Below are 17514 nucleotides of genomic sequence, written 5' to 3' on the forward strand. Positions count from 1 at the left end.
AAAAAAAAAAAAAAAAAAAAAAAAAAAAAAAAAAGATGTAAGTTCGAATACCTAGTGTAACATATGAACCCATTTTCTCCCCATATAACAGTGTTTGTCTCCTGAAGTTTTGTGATTGTTAATAATTAACATTGCCTTTTCTAAAACTAGATTTAGGATGATACTTATTTTAAGGTAGATGAATAAAACCACATTTTGAAATCAATATAGGTCTTAATTATATTACATATTTGATTCTGCTTAGTGGTTGTTTATTAGGGTTAATAGTGTTAGGAAGAAGGTTAATTGGGTCAGATACTTAATATATAGCACCTTTTCCATTTTCCTTCATTGAGTATAGTTGTCCTTGGCACTAACTTGCATTTTTGTTTTTGTAGTCTCTTGTTTTCAGCAGCCACTGTAATGCAGTGAGTGGCTACACAGACCAGGTCATCCATCAGCGGAGATCAGCTACCTCCTCACTTCGTTGCTGCCTACTCACTGAGCTGCCATCTTTTGTGTGTGTGGCCAGTCCACGAGTAAGTGCCACAGGAGGGAAGAGATGAAATAAACCAATTTTCAAGGGATCTATTTCTTAAACAGAACTGTTCTTAGCTATTTACACCTTGAGATACATATAAACTCTAGTATTTAAAAAGAACGGGGCTAGAAGTATAGCTTAGTAGAGCCCTCGCCTAGCTTGTACAAAGTCCTGGGATGAGTCTCCAGCATTGTGTGTGTGGAGGGGGCAAGGTGGACATATCTATGGCCCTGGCTTTCTCAAGATAGCACTTCCTCACCTTGAATTGCATGGATTTCAGAGTAGCTGCATGGTAGACAGCTTCTCGTTTAATCAGGGGCTCTAAACTACAAAGGGAGCAAGCCATGTGTCAGGTGAATTATCACCAACAGCAGGGTCCGGGAGAAGGAGCCCTTTGTCACCTGCATTGAGGTTTTTGAGGGTTTTCAGAGGAGGGGTCCCGATTATGGGGAGGTTTGATCTGGCTTTATCACCTCAATATGGTCCCCATGCAACAGAAGGACACATAATGCTCCAGCACCAAGCCATTTTTTTCTGATACTTCCTCACATCTTAAGCAGCCTCATCTGGACTGTGGCTCAGAGGTCTGCTCTATCTGAAAAGAGACTGTTGTATCTTGTTCACCATTCAGTAGCTACACACGTATTTAAAGCAGGGTAGTTTCTATGTGGTTTCTGCTCTGAGCTGTTGTCTGGGCCTTTCCTAATACCCTGTTTTATCAAAACAGCACTGACAAGTGTCACTGCAGCAAAGGCTTCCACTGGCTCATGAGGTTCATTTTGCCTCTATCTTCCCCTTTCTTTTCTCTCCTTGTTGATCAGAGCCAAACAGAAGCTGTCTTCTTCCATCCATAGAGCAGTGACTGAAAGGAGAGGAGCAGAATAGAGATACAGTCAGACTCAGTATTTAGAGAAAAGAACAAATTTCTCTCTTCCCAGCTGGTTTCCTTTTGCTCTAAGGGACAGCTTTCATGAAGCCAGGGCCTCTCTAAGACTTGCATTTCTTATCCTTCAGTGTTTTTATCTTGTTTCTCCTTTCATCCTAATAAATCTGTTTTCAGAGTTCTGTTTAAAGACATCACCTTTTCAGTCTTCCTTAGAAATATTTTTCTGCCATTTTTGTCAGGTGTCAACCCAGGCATGCACCCCCAGCACTCAGGAAGCTGAGGCAGGAGGAAAACTTCCAATTCGAGACCAGCCTGGTTACATAGTTCACAGCCAGTCTGGACCACACAGAGAGACCTTATCTTTAAAAACAGACAAACATTGCCAGGAATTTAGCTCAGTTGTGCTGCCTCCTGCCTCACAAGTGCAAGTTTCTGAGTTTGATCCCCAGTACCAAACAAACACACACTTAAAGAGGACCAAGAGAAAGATAATACAGGAAAGTGAAATGCGGTAGTGAATCCCATTGACTCCTGCACACCTAGAACTTGATTTCCCTTGCCACTGTCATCTTGCTGGTTTATATTAACTAATTAGAAAGAATTTGGATTTTGCGTGTGTTCTGTTCTTTCAAAGTATTTTCTGTTTTGATGCAGGGAAATGGACTTTTTCTAGAAAGCATCTAAAGCCAAGTGCCATAATTGGCAGCCTCTGAGCCTCATAGATGCACAGTTGTTTTTCTCTTCACTCTTAATCTGATCACCGTATACCAAGGGGCCTAATAGAGGAAGTTTAGTTTTCTGGGAGAGAGAGATCTTAACCTCATTGTTTTATAGAGCCAGTAGAAGTGAGCTCTCTCGGCCTGTAATTGCATTTATGGGTGTAAAAATTCCTCATTAGCACTTGAAGCTTTCAAAGCCTCTGTAACCAACAACTCAAGAATAACCCCACTCTGCTCACATACTCACACGTGCACAGCCCAAATGTTCTGCTTCAGTATTGTTTTCAGAGGAGCCAAACAGAAGTCTGAACTACCATGTCTGGTGCTGCTGTTTCCCTAAAGAACAATAATTATAACTTGAAAAAAACTATGAATAGCTGTGAATATATGTCCTTAAACAGGGAGCAGGAGAAAGCTTTTAGCCTTTGACTAAGAGGCTGCACTCCAGCCCCCTCATTTCCTACTCAGCCCCTGTATTTGTGTATAGGGTTTCATCACTTAGTGTGTGCTGAACCTGAAAAAAAGTAGTTACACTGTGCTTGTAAAGATAGGAAGAATTCAGAACGCGTCTGGATGTTTTATGTACACATACACAGCTCTCACCTTTCATAGCATTCCTACAGTGTAATGAAGGCAATATTTCATGAGATACTTTATCTTCTACTGATTTCTAACCTATCTATATGTGAAGAGATAAGTTGATTTCCTTTGAAACCTCAAAACTAGGCTTAAATTAAGAGAAAGCAATTTCCTTGGCATATGCTATGAAAATATTAGGGTCAGTTTCAGAATAATAGTGTCACTAAGGAAGAAATTATAGGAGCTATTTCATCAAAAGCTGAGATGTATTTCTACAGGGTTAATAAACTAAGACCTGGGAATTCATCTTACCAAAAAAGTGGAAATGCTTGGAGCGGTCACCTTCCCAGAGCTAGAAAGGATGTGCTGAATACTTAGGATTAGCCCCTTGAGGCTGTATAGTTTAGGAGGTTAATGAACCAAGAAGCAGGTCTTGGCTCATGTGAGACTGGAGGGAGTACATTTCCATTTGTGGAGAGAGAAGGATGATCATCTCTCCTCTGAGCCACGGGGAAGGCCAGTTGGTGTTAACACAGTAGATGAGGGTGTCTAGAATGGAGTTGTCTGGAAGCGGGTTTATTCTAAGTAGAAATGGACTTTTTGCTCTCTTTTAGACCTCACAAGTGTACTGCTTACATACTTACAACATGACATTCTGTGTTTCTGCATATGTCTTGATCCAGGGCTCATGGCCAAAGAAGCTTATCAGTACATTAAAACTGTGCCTTGAATTCAGGCCTGGACTTGGAAAGGTATCAGCAAAATGAAAATTGAAAACTAGGCCAAAGTTTATAGTGGGGAAAAAAGTTCTTTTGTTTTTAAACTATAAGAGTGCCTAGAAATGAGGCCTAGATGCAAACACATTCTTCCTGTCTTCTCCCTATTCCTTCATGCTGAGTTTCTGGCTTTTGACTTTCATCTTGAGAATATAAGCCCATATTTTATGGATACGTCAAGGTGAGTTTTGCTTTTCACCAGCAAAGAAAAAAGCATGTGTCTTTGAGTGTAAAATTGGTCCTTGTCACTTCCTCATTAGAAAAGACTATACTCATCCTACCATACACCTGCCTTTTGAGATACATAAAGCTGGTTATACTTCTGAAGTGTAAATCACTGCTTCTTTAACCATTTTTATAGACGTTTAATTGTTGTGGTTGTGAGGTTGTGGGACTCACCTTCTACATTGGAGATGTCTGTTCAGTCCCAGGGTTTGGTAGGGTACTGTCAAGACAAGCCAGAGTGGGAAAAGCTCTGGTTTTTACCCACCTGCTTTATATTTCAGTCTGTCTTTACCTGTGTTCAAGTGTCAGTTGGAAAAATGAGTAACTTGGAAGCAAGAAAACAAACTCCTTCTGGAGAGTATAAATGAACTAAAAACTGCTGTGCTGTAAGATGAACTGATCCTAAAATGAACCTGAGTGGAATTCAGAACTTGAACCCAGTTTGCAGTGGCCCTTTGTAATTTTGAATCTGGACTATAGGTGGCACTGCCTTCCAGCAAACTTAGTTTAGCTGTTTCTGCAAGAAAGAGTACTTTGTTTTCTGGTTATTGATAACAAATGTTCTTTCTCTGATCTGGTTTCCAGCAGAGTCATCTGGAGCTGCATATTCAGCTGGTTTACTGTTTGTGTCCCTGAGACAGTGTTTCTCAATACTTGGCTTGATGCTGGGCTGCTTTTTTCTTTTAAGAACATAGGTCTACTGTCCTCTCCCTGGGCACTTCTGTATTAAAATAATATACTTTTAGGCAGAGTATTTAGCTCAGTGGTGCAGTGTCTGCCTTGCAAGGGCAAGGTCCTAAGTTCGGTACCCAGTACCCTCCTCCCCCCAAAATATATATACATATATGTATACACACTCTTCTCCCAGGCATGTTCTTCATATTAAAATTTGAGGACCACTGCCCTAAAGATCAGTTGATATGGCTGGTCATACCTGTAATCCCAACATTTGGGAGGCTGAGACAGGAGGATCGCTCTGAGTTTGAGGCCAGCATGGGCTACATAGTAAGTTCAGATGCAGAATGAACTACATAATGAGACCTTGTCTGATAAAGAGAAAACAGTTGATTGACATGAAAATATGCTGTTAATAGCAAGGTAGATTTTTTCCTAAGTGTTTAACTTCCATAATAGAACTACCTAACTAGATAAAACCAGTGTTTTATGTTCTTATCGCTCTCATTCCTTTGTCCTTGCTCCTTATACCTAGTTTCTTCCCATCTCTTTCTGAGCAATTTACTTCTTGTAATGGTCTTTTATTATTTTTGTCATCTGAGCTTGACAGATTATCACCACCTTCACCCTTCAATGAAGGGCAGCCTTTTCATCTTCCACAAGCTCCTTATCAGATGATTTCTCAGCTGGCTGAATACAGAGCTGCTTGGTAGATTGGAAGAGACCCAGACATCTGAAGAAAATGATACCATGTCTCTGTGTTGGTTAGGAACCCCCTACTCCACCGAGAGGACAGCATCTTATGTTATTGCATTGTTGTGCCTTGTGATGAGATAAGAATGCTGCAGTCTCTGCTGCAACTAGGAGACACATCTGCTGCTAGCTCGCAGTTGCTTCCCTCTTGTCCCCTACCCTCTCAACTCCCAGTTTCCCCAACTTAGCTCTCAGAAGAAGGTTCCCTTATTTCCCATTAGGTTTGTCAGAAACCTGGAGAGGGAGAAATACTGAAAATCTTGGTAGCTTTGCCACAAAAGCATTAAAGATTGCTTTATATGTGCCAGACCGATCCTGTTCATTCTTCTAGCTAGCATCATCCTCTGTATATGGCTACTGGCACTTAGCCAAGAACACTGTCCAGCAGTGAACAGGGTGGCAAAGTGACAGAGGTATGTGTGTGTGTCTGTGTACACATGTATATTATTGCTTACCTTGTGTCCTGGTTTATCTGTATTCTCCAGTTTTCTTTGTATTTTTAGTTTGCTTGCAGGTTCATGTTATTGGAAGTTGGCCTATACCTGGAGAAGCTCACTTTACGAACAACTTAGTTTGTCAGAATAGAGTAGTATTTGAAACTAGTTGCCTAAGAATTATCCACAGTAGTCTGATTTCAAAGTTAGTCTGATTCCAGAAGGCTTAATGTGTGTGAAGATGTAAAAGAGCCCTTTCTGTGGCTCATTGCAGGTCACCGCAGTGCCGTTGGATTCTTACTGCAATGACCGAAGTGCAGAATATGAGCGGCGAGTTCTGAAGGAAGGGGGGAGTCTGGCAGCCAAGCAGTGTCTGTTGAATGGGGCCCCTGAACTGGCCGCAGACTGGCACAATCGTCGATCCCAGTTCTTTCCAGAGCCCCCTGGAGGACTATGGAGCATCAGGCCCCAGAATGGCTGGTCTTTCATCAGGATTCCAGGTGAGTCCTCTATTCTCTAGGGATGTTTCCAGCCTTGGCAAGGAGATTGCAAGGGAGATACTCCATATGGTTGTTTCACATATTTGGGATTTGGAGTTAAGTTTCTATTTGCTTTTTGTTTTGTTTTGTTTTTTGGTACTGGGGATTGAATTCTGGACCTTGCGCTTGCAAGGCAGATGGCAGAACACTGAGCTAAATCCCTGGCTCTTGCTTGCGGGTTTTTTTTTTTTTTTTTTAACCTAAGTAATTTATAATTAAAAACACTAGTAATTTGTGTGTTGAATGTAGCAATAAATATTTTTAGATTTGTATCTACATATTCTCCTTTGACAAGGAGAAAGGAATGTTAACGCTTTAAAAACAGGATGGGGGAGTATGGGGTGGGGTGTAACTCAGTGGTAAAGTACTTTTTAGCATGGGCTGGCCCCTGGCTTCCATCTCCAGCAGCAGGAGAGAGAGAGAAAGAGAGAGGGAGAGGGAGAGGGAGGGAGGGAGGGGGAGAGGGAGGGGAGAGAAAGGGGAGGGAGAGGGAGAGAAGGAAAACATGGTTAGAAAGGCTTCAGGTTGAATGAGTACAGTTGTCTTGTGCCACTGCCAGAGGAATGAATGAGAATGTCGTCACTCCCAGAAAGCCTGGTTTAAGTAGCATAAACATTGTCCTGCTTGGAGCATTACAGATTTGGATGATAACAAGAGGAAAAACAGTGTGTTTTGTGCCAGAATGCTAGCAGATTCCCAGACCCCCTCGGGTCAAGGACTAGGATTGAAAGGAAACTAGGTTTCATCTTTGCTTTAGAGAGACTGCTTTTGAGGAAGTTGAATGCAGAGTTCATAGGCTGATGTTCTTAACACCTGCTGGCAAGCTAGAGCAGTAGCTTGGAACTATAAATAGTTTTGAGTGCCCAAAGTTTTAGTTGCCCAAGTTCTCTGATACCTAATTATATTCATTTTATTGACGTGCAGTGGAAATAAACTAGAGCTAAGTCCTCAAAGGAGAACATCTGCTTCTATTTATTTTTTCAATTTTTTGAGAAAGATTTTAGTATGTAGTTGCAGGGCTGGCCTTAAACTTACTATGTACCTCAGATTGGCATTAAGCTCAGCCTCCCAAGTTCTGAAATTATAGGTATACACTACCTTATCTGGCTCAGCATCTGCTGTTTCTATGAGATAACTGGGTTTTGGTGCTAAAGGCCTCATTTTTCCTTTTTTGATTTTTGTTGTTTTTTACTTTTTTGAAACGGTGTCTCTATGTAGTTCAGGCTGGCTTTGGACTCAGCCACGTAGCTCAGGCTGGCCTTGAACTCATGACAGTCCTCCTGTTTCGGCCTCTCAAGTGCTGGGATTACAGGCATGCTCCACTACCCACATCATTGGTTTTTCCATTCACTATTGACTTTGTCAAATGCCAAGGGGCCACATGTGAGCCATTTAGTAACTTTGGAAGTGCTTTGACCAGAAGATGCTGTTCTGAGTATGTGGAAGCCTACTCAGGGTGGATTTAGAACACATGAATCCAGCTGGTGATTGTATATTCTTAAAAATATACAATAAATATACTGTAAAGTAGGCCAGGATGGAAACCACAGAATTCCAGGCAGGAGGTAAGCACAGGTATTGAAGGAATCAGATATCACCTTATTTCTTCTTCTTCTTCTGACTCTTTAGTTCCCAGTACAGAAGTAAGAGGCTTACTGCTGTCGCTGTGGGAATCTCTTGTGGCTTTTCCTGTTCTTTGAAAGAAAAATGGACCTTGTTTAAATAGCAGGAAGTGTCTGAGTTCTTTTTGCATCGATAAAAAGCACCAGCTTCACTGGCTGTTTACTGTGAGAACCAACCAGCTCCTCACTGACCCCATTGTGCTCTGTATACTAGCTGGGGTGGAGATGGGGGGAGGTTGTGTCACTGGAACCTGTATTTATCTTTCTTTCCTCTATTTGTGCATTTTGTGTTTCCCCGGGAAGTACTGGTTCTGTTGCACTCCTTGAGAGATTGGTCAAAATCTCCTGGGTTTCATACCTTTATTGCTTCTCCATACTTCACCAGAAGGATGTGCAGTCCTTTCAGAAGTCTCCTTTCCTTGGAAGAGGGAAATGCTATTTAGTCTGTTACCTAAGTTTATTACAATGGGCTATATTCTTTTTGTTTTGTCACTATGTATGATAAGAACCTGTATCTAAATGAAAATGCCATTAGATTGTAGGAAAGATTTTAAGAGAGAATAGGTCTGTTTATTCCAGCATTTTTTGAGCTTCTGTTTCAAAGAAGGGGCTGGGCCTGGATTTGAATTGGCAGAGTCAGCCTGATTTCTAAGGAGTTGTGTCCCTTCTGTCTCCATTCCCTGTTTAGCAACAGCTATTGCTCTTGTCCAGTACAACTTTGATAGGTCCTAAAAACTGGGTAATACATGTACATCTGAGCTCCTCTAATCCTAGCATCATTCCATTCTAGTTAGCAAGTAAACTAGATATGGGAAGCAGGAATGTGCCAAAATTATTTAACCATGATTTAGAAATCCATTGAGACTTCTCAAAATTGAGACACTGCACAGATTTGTATATGCCTTATTATCTGTGCTGAGGGTGTATTATCTGAATGGAGATACTAGATAACCAGGCTGTAGAAATCTGAAGAGCTTAGTTTGCTTACCCTCATTCACTGGCTGGAAAATATGTAGGCTTTTTTTTTTTAAGCCTTGTGCTTTTAATGAGAACAGAAATGTAATGGCTAAAGCTGATTGGTATCTTCTTGGGGGATGTTCAGGAGCTATCAAAATCAAGACATCCCTGGAAATCCATTTGAAGGAGAAGGGTAACTTTGATAAAAAACCCTTCAGATTGTTTCAAGAATATCGCTGCCTGATGATACTTGGCGTTTATATAGGCCTTCTTGTCTAGTGCCAGGGAAAAGGCTCAGCAGTCACTTCTGTCCCAACTGTAATCATTTAATTGTGTGCGTAAGGAGAAACAAAAAGAAGAGCATTCCAGTAATCCAAACAGAACCAAAGAGGCTGAACAAAGGTGTGTGCTACAGAGACAGCGAGGGGGTGTGGAGAGGGAGAGATGTGGCTTGGCAATGTTCCGAAGGTGGGAAAAGGCAGGCTGTGGCGCAGAGAAGTAAACATTTAGGACCTGTAGCTTTGTAGCCCAGAGTGGCTGATGATTTGTTATGGTGCTGTCGGCACATCTGTTCTTCTTTGGGTTAGACAGTAATTGTGCACTTGGCAAAGAGTGGCAGGAATGAGGGTTGAGAACTCTTTAGTTGTTCTCAGTAGCCTGTGCAGTTCAGAAGAAAAGCTTTGAGTTCATACCCGAAAACTAAGAATAGACTGTGTATTTGTCTTAACAATTTCTCTTTTATTTGTTGTCAGTGCGAGATCACTATCCTTTCTCTTTCCTTTTTTTGTGTTCCCCCAGCCATTTGCATACATACTCTTATCCAACCCCTAAGCTTCTTTTCTTCCTCCCCCGCCTTTTTAAGAAAATTTTGGTACTGGGGATCGAACTCAGAAGTTTGTGCATGCGAGGCAGGCGACGGCACCAGCACCACTGAGCTAAATCCCTGACCCTTTTCTTCCCCTTTTAATGGCAGCCATTGTTTAAGGCATGTTTCTGAACCAGTCTGCAAACAGGAAACTATTTCCTGAAATATGATGGAAGTGGAATGATACTGATTGGATAAGATGAAAACTTGTAAGTTAACTATTCTTTAAATCTCCAGCTGAAATCATTTCTTATGGGATGAAGGAGAAAGCATAAAATAATGAGTGAAAGCAGCTTCATCTCACAGAAACCCAAAGTCTTTCTGAAAAGATGAACCATGGTGTCCTTATTAAATTATATCTTTCATTAATGACATTTATCAGCCAACCTATTGAAATCATCCAGGACAGGGAGGGTTTGTGTGTTGTGGTGGTGGTGGTGGTGGTGATGGTGGTGGTGGTGGTGGGGTGTGTGTGTGTGTGTGTGTGTGTGTGTGTGTGTGTGTGTGTGTGTGTTGCTTATTTGGTTGTTTCTATTTAAAAAGTTCAATGGAGGAGGGAAGCTTGGGAGACAAAAATGATCAAGATTCAGTACATACAAATCTCTAAGCCATTGGTGGTGAATCTATGGTACGCATACTGCAGCAGGCTGTTTGTTATTGAAAGCTCGAAAGGTTTGCCATCACTGCCCTAAGGTGAATGTAATCACTGTGTAACACAAACATACTAACTTAAAAAAAAAAAGATCGATACGCTAGGACCTAGCTCAATGGTAGAGCACATTAGCATGCATAAGACCTTTGCTGTAGCCCCTAGGGGACTGCATAAGGAAAAAAAAAAGTTAGGGTAGGTATGTTTATTTTGCATTTCTTAGGTGTACATGTCTCCCCAGGAAGATGGGAACAATCCTTATTTCTATACATTCTCATGATTTTAGAACATAAGCATTTGACCACAACCAGTATTTAGAGATAGATAAAGATGAAGTCGGTTTTTCAACCTATAGCAGATATGACATAGACATCATTCATTAATGCCTATGTGTACCTAGTGTGCATGTTTGCTTTCAGATGCCCCAGTGGTAGATGTCTGATTGGGAGCTGTCAGCTAGGAGACAATCTGAACCTCCTCTTTCTGGGTGTTATCTTCCCAGAGCACTTCTGCAATTATGATTGTTTGCTTGTTTGTTTTGTTTTTTTGAGACAGGGTCCTGCCATATATTTCAGGCTGCTCTTGAACTCACCATGTAGCCCAGGCTGGCCTTAAACTCACAGCGATCCTCTCCCTCAGCCTTCCGAGTGCTGGGATTACAGGTATTCGCCACCACACCTGGCTGCAGCTGTGATTTAATAGGGCTTTGTTTTCTTCCTCTGGAGCATTGGGCTGTGCTAGTGACAACATTGTCCTAGTTCTAGGAATTTTTGGCCACGTACAGCTTTGCAGTGAATGATTTTGTTGCTTCACTTAAAGTTTTTTCTCTTCTTCCATTTTTTACCCCAGGAAAGGAGAGCCTCATCACTGACAGCGGAAAGCTGTATGCCCTTGATGTCCTGCTAACCCGGCTCAAGTGTCAAGGACATAGGGTCCTTATCTACTCACAGATGACCAGGATGATAGACCTGCTGGAGGTAGGAGGAGAGAACCTTGGGACTGTAGCATTTCTTGGCATTCAACTTGGAGGAGTCACATGTTCATGGCTAGTGGCAGTCCTCCTTAAATGGGACTCCAAGCTCCTCTTAGTGATTTTAGATCTTGGCAAATGGAGAAGATGCAAGGACCTCTGCCTCCTTCTCTGTGTCCAGTGTCTTTTCTAGGCAATTAATTCCCTGATTTTAAATCTGATTGCAGCCTAGGAATCTTCTTGAAAATGTGTCTTTGATTATGGAAAACAAATACAGGGTTAGAACAGCTAGTCAGACTGAGGTAATATAATGGTTTGGGACTGCATATTACAGTTATATGAGAAACTTTTAAAAATATTGATGTCTGTTCTTATCCCCAGAGATACTTGTTTTGTAAGTCTGGAATGAGACTGAGCATCAGGGTATTTAAAATCAGATTTCTGGGTGTGGTGGCACACTCATAATCCCAGCACTTGAGAGAGGCTGAGGCAGGAGGAGTGCCAAGAGTTCAAGGCCAGCCTGGGCTACATAGTGAGTTTAAGGGCAGCCTGCACTACATAGCAAGACTCTGTGTCAAAAAGCCAAGGGGGGCGGGCAACTCCTGAAGTGATTCTGATAAATATCCAAGGTTTACAACATTGGGTTGGTGGTGAAAGACAAAATTATATCAAGGCAGCTTTTATTTCTTTAATTGCTTACGTGTTTAGTTTCTCTGCACTTGTCAAGGCAAAAGCATCTGGTTTTCAGGAGTATATAAGTATTCTCATGTTTTTACTTTTGTTTTATAGATATAAGGTTTTATATTCTGGCTCTGGTACTCTGGGTACTAGCAATAAGTAAGTAGAAACTGGACCATAATCATCCATATCTGAGAATTAGGGAATAGGAACTGTAGCAGTGCAGAAGGGATAAAGGTAGGAAAAAAGACAGTTTTCAGGCTCCCTGGCAATCCAGGTCAGTTGCTGACTATTACAGTGAATTTATCTAAATTCGGTGTTCGGCTTCTTCTCATAATCAGGCAGCTGCTTTTAGCAAGAGATGTAATATTTTAGGCCAATTTAATTATGAAGCCTTAGGTTTTGTACAGTGTTTTAGTTTTATTTTGATGACAGCCTCCTTTGATTTATTCCCTGTGACACATGGACTAGACAGAGGACATGAGGGTGAGGGTGGAAGGAGAGCAATACCTACATTCTAGACATATGGTGGGTTTTCCAGAGTACCAGCACTTTAGTTAATTCTCCAAAGACTACTGTACTTGTATGTACAAACCACCTGAAAAGGGGGCCGGGGATTTAGCTCAGTGATGCCACACCTGCCTGTAAACACAAGGTCCTGAGTTCGATCCCTGATACCAGGAAAAAAAAAAAAAGCCATTTAAAAAGTTTTCCTTATCTTGTGTGCTAAATCAGCGTGATGGCATAATTACTGCAGTTGAATGATTCAGTCCCATAAATTATCAAAAATACAATATGAGGGGCTGGGGATTTGGCTCAGTGGTCTGCTGCCTGCCTCACAATCACAAGGTCCTAAATTTGATCCCCAGTACTCCCCCCAAAAAAATCCAATATGAGTACCTGATATTTTCATCTTTTCATGTGAAAACTTTGAATTGGTATGGTGTTCGTCTTACAATTTATGATTAGCTTCTTTTTTTCATACAGTATTTAGCACCTTGCACACTGTCAACAGCGTGGATCTTTTTTCCTCTCTCTCTATGCTCTGAGGCACAATCTCAATGTAGTTTGAGCCAGCCTTGAATTCACTGTGTATGTAGTATGTAACTTAGGCTGACTTCAGACTTGTGCTATCTTCCTGCCTCATCCACCTGAGTGCTGGGATTACAGGCATGTGCCACCTCCAGGCTATTTCTAAAAGATAGGAAAATGCTAATAAGCTATAAGTCATGAAAGGAGAGGTGATTAACTGTTTGTTCGATGTAAATCTTGACTATGTTAAAAGGTCCTAACAACAATCCAGAACAAAAGAGCTGAGCCAGGGATTTAGCTCAGTGGTTCAGCAGCCTGCCTTGTAAGCACAAGGTCCCAAAAACAACAACAAAAAGAGCTGCCTGCATGTCTTAACAATTCACTCAAAGCAGATGATGCCAACAACCAAAACAATTTGAGTATCTTTCCTGCAGTGAGACCTTTTTAAGGCAGTGCATTTCCGTTGCCCTCAAAAATCAGGGAAAACACAGATAAAGTAGTGATCTTGCACTGCTAAGAATTCCAGACAAAGCAACAGTGCTACGGATTAGTAAGAGAGAAATAATCTTTTCTTTTTCGAGGATATATCAGTATAGCATAGCATCCTAAAGTTTGATTCATATTAAAGGGAAGTTCCAAGGGAATGTGGGTGAGCATCCCCAGATAAGCTAGCTCTGGCAGAGGAAGCTAAGTGTAGGTGGTTTATGTTTGATACAGCCCTATATTTTAGTCCTGTGCTTTGTGCACACACTTCTGAGTGTCCAGTAAATATTACTAAATGATTAACTTTATTCAGGATGAATCTGTAAACCCAAGCCATCAAGTTACTTGCTATCTATCTGTAAGCAGTGGTGGAGGGGGCACATAATGGGTAGAATTTGCAAACCAGGCAGCTTGAGAACTTTCTCTAAATGTTGATGCATCGCTGTGGGGAATTCTAAATTAGGGAGAATCAGATTCACCACCTGAGTTTCACAACTGCTGATGTTCCTTTGCCTTATATGTAACGTGCATGTAGAATGCCAAAACCAGGGAGTGTTACAATTGTTTGTATGCTTCCAAAACTAAAGTGTAACTAGTTTCCTTAATATTATATTGTTGTTGTTGCATCAGTGTTATATTTCCCTATGAAAGTTCATTCTTTTTTATTCATTTTTATTAATGATAATTGCTAAAATAAATCACATTCTGTATTCTAGGAGGTTAGTCTTCAAATAAAATCCATTTTATGACCATGGAGTTATGCCATCCACAATGTTTACTGTTATGTTGAATAATTTATTGAAAAGTAAATGTGTCAGATCTTGGGATAATACATGATTGGGTCTATATTCTTTTTTTTTTTTTTGGTTTTTTGAGACAGTGTCTCACTGTGTAGTTGAGACTGAACTGGAACTCACTAGGTAGCCCAGGCTGGTCTCAAACTCACAGCGATCCTCCTGCCTCAGCCTCCCCAGTGCTGGGATTACAGGCATGCGCCACCACACCCGGCTGGGTCTGTATTCTTTATCTTTCAAATAGTATTTTCAATTACTTTCATAGTGGCCATTTTTAGTATAAGCATTCATGAAGCCAGGTAAGTGTGATGGTGCACACCTCTAATCCTAGCACTCAGGAGGCTGAGGCAGGAGGATCATTGTGAGTACAGAGGCCAGGCTGGGCTGTATAATAAATTCAAAGCCAGCCTCAACTACATAGTGAGACCTCACCTCAAAAGAATAAAACAAAAAGTTTATGCAAGCTCTGTTTCAACATTGAAATGTGACCTAGTACATTTATACTAAAAATTGTAGTGCAGAAAGGACTTTTTATATGGATGCTTTCCTTTGAATACTTTCACAGGAGTACTGTGATCTTTGCTTTGCTTCTTCAGTCTCAACAGTTTGTTTTTTCATTCAGGGTTCTCCTTTTTTCATTAACATCTTCCCTCTACAAAGAGGGAAAGAAAAGCTTTCCAGTACAGTAGGGGTTAGAAATTCACATAGGCCAGGCATGGTGGTGCATGCTTGTAATCCCAGCATTCGGGAAGCTCAGGCAGGAGGATCACTGTGAGTTTGAGAGCAGCGTGGGCTACATAGTTCCAGGTCAATCTCAACTACATAGTGAGACCCTGTCTCAAAAAAACAAAACAAAACAAACTAACAAAAAAGAATTCACATGGACTTGAAATTGTTGTGTAGTTATGAAATATGTTAGCATTTCTCTTTCAACAAGCCTTTTTTTCCCTTCTTCCTCTTTTTCTTCCTCTTCCTCCTCCTTCCTGCTTCTTCCTCCTCTTCTTCCTTTACTCCTCTTCTTCCTCTTCTTTCTCTTCTTCCTCCCCCTCTTGTTTTTCTTCTTCCTCTTCCTCCTCTTCTTCTTTGTCATACCCCTGACTCTTTTTGTATTTTTGGAATTTAGCAGAACCAGAAGACATCAAAGAGTCACATGCTTTTTATGTGGCTAGGTTTCCATTCTGTGAAAAATACCAGTTCTGGGCACTTAGTATTTGCAGTGTTTTCTCAAGTGATCGATAGACTCCTTTTTCTCTTTAGTAAAATTCCAATTTGAATTTAAATTGCTTGTACCGTGGACCTTTTACTTAGGAAATTGATTGGTTCCCAAGGGCTGGTTGTAAGTAATGTGGTTTTAAGTCAGTACAGCTAGGATCTGGATATTTACCTAGGTACACACTGTAGATAACAAGAGGCAGATGAATCATCTGTTTACCTGTTTAACCCAAATTGTTTGTGTGTCAGGCCAGCCGTAACTTAAGGGTCCACTTTATAAATACCAGATCATCTTCCAATCAGAATTCTGTATTCAGAAATGTTTTGTCCTTGTACATGGCAACCAAGTAGTATTGCTGGATAGGAGATTTTAAAAAGAAAGTACTTGCTTTCCAGGGCCAAGAATTTTAGGTTGCCACAGGCAGAAGTCAAAGATACGATGCATCATTAAACATCATGTTTCAATACAAACTTCATATGTATTGGGTCACCTAAAATATCCTGGCTCTTGGAGTCACTACAGAAATATACATAGAATTGTGAAGGTGGTGTCCATCTAGGTGTCAAATACTTCCTCCCATCACCAGTTTTACCATAGTTGCCCCCACCCGCACCTCCCGTATATTCTAATAGTTGCAGAGAGTTTTTATCTCATTACAGATGGCTTGTATTATCTCTGGGTGTCCTCTTTCAAGATTCTGGTTGCACCAAGCAACTGAGTCTGTAGTTTAAGAAAGATATGCCACTAACTATTTTTTATGCACTGCAGAAGTACTTGGGAAGAGTCAGCTGATGCCCCATATATGGTATGATTGTTATGTACTGAAATCCAGACAAATCTTCAAGTGAACCAATGTATGAAAATAGTGCAATATAGAATGAAATCCAGATAATCCATAGCTAATGGCAACATTTGAGACACTGAGTTGTGTAACTTGCACAGTCAGCCATCCAAGTGCAATACCTCTTTTGGGGAGGATCCATCAAAAACAGACATTCTGTCATCTATAAGCAGATTTCTCTTAGAACTTAAAGGTACCTTCGGGAACTATGATTTTGAACATACTGGGAAGCTGGGTATTCTAATATTCCCCCATGAAACAAAAAAGAAATCTGCATAAGTATGTATGCACTGAAGTTTTCATGAAATCTTAAAGGTGAGAGAGGGAAATTTGTCAGCTTATACCACACTACAATCTTGTTGTTTGTTTTCATAGCACCCATGAGCAGGACTTTATGTTAGACTGATACACATAATCAGTTAAAGATGGTCTTTGACTTCAAGGAATGTATCTATTGAAGTACTTATATACATACACAAATAACTGTCAAATGAGCCTTGGTATGAGTGCCAAAATAAATCATTAACAGAACTAAGGATAGCAAGAATGAATACCTTGATTAAGTCTGAAAGTGTCATCTGAACTGAACTTAAGTGAGATTTTAAATCAAGCAGGAAGGAAATTCAGGACTAAGGAAGCCTGGTATAAAAAGGCAGAGAGATGCAAAGGTACATGACCTTTGAGAGAAGTAGTGGCATAAAATGAAATAAGATGTACAGGTTGAAGGATACTATGTCAGGCCTGTGAGTGCCTTGTGATGTACCTTACTCTCTGAGGGGCTCCCTGCTACATAAGGAAATGTGTCACATTTCACTCTTGGTGCAGCTGCTTGGACTGGAAGGTGGAAAGCAGTATGTCCAAGGAGATAAAGATAACCAAAGTGTGAAGGTTTGTGAATCATCCTTAGTCCTTCCCTTAAATTATTTTAGCAATGTAAAATTGGGTTAAAATTAACATCAAAAATAACTGTGAAATAAATAGAAGTTTCAGAATAGAAGAGTGATGATAGGGATATGTAAACATTTACCTTTACTTTTTCCATATGCCTAATTATTCTTTCCTTATGATAGGGGAATGGCTTTATGAACCATAATATAGTAATAACCTTAGGATTGTTTGTTTGGTTGGTTGGTTTGTTTGAGACAGGGTCTCACTATGTAGTTGAGATTGATCTGGAACTGACTATGTAGTCCAGGCTAGTCTTGAACTCACAGTGATCCTCCAGCCTCAGCCTCCCAAGTGCTGGTATTACAGGAGTGCACCACCATGCCTGGTATAACTTTAGGATTAATGGGGCTCCTCCC

General features: G+C 40.7%; 1 protein-coding gene across 1 annotated transcript in view; it reads left to right on the forward strand.

Moving 5' to 3' along the window:
- The window catches only part of Ino80 (INO80 complex ATPase subunit), a 122475-nt gene that overhangs the window by 77874 nt on the left and 27087 nt on the right, over positions 1 to 17514 (forward strand). Inside the window, exons 25-27 of the mRNA XM_010624714.2 lie at positions 378 to 518; positions 5842 to 6067; positions 11049 to 11176. Coding sequence (XP_010623016.1) covers positions 378 to 518; positions 5842 to 6067; positions 11049 to 11176 — 495 coding nt within the window. The remainder of the gene's footprint in view (positions 1 to 377; positions 519 to 5841; positions 6068 to 11048; positions 11177 to 17514) is intronic.

The sequence above is a fragment of the Fukomys damarensis genome, unplaced genomic scaffold (genome assembly GCF_012274545.1).
Source record: "Fukomys damarensis isolate Sample0158 unplaced genomic scaffold, DMR_v1.0_HiC HiC_scaffold_17, whole genome shotgun sequence".
Taxonomy (NCBI): domain Eukaryota; kingdom Metazoa; phylum Chordata; class Mammalia; order Rodentia; family Bathyergidae; genus Fukomys; species Fukomys damarensis.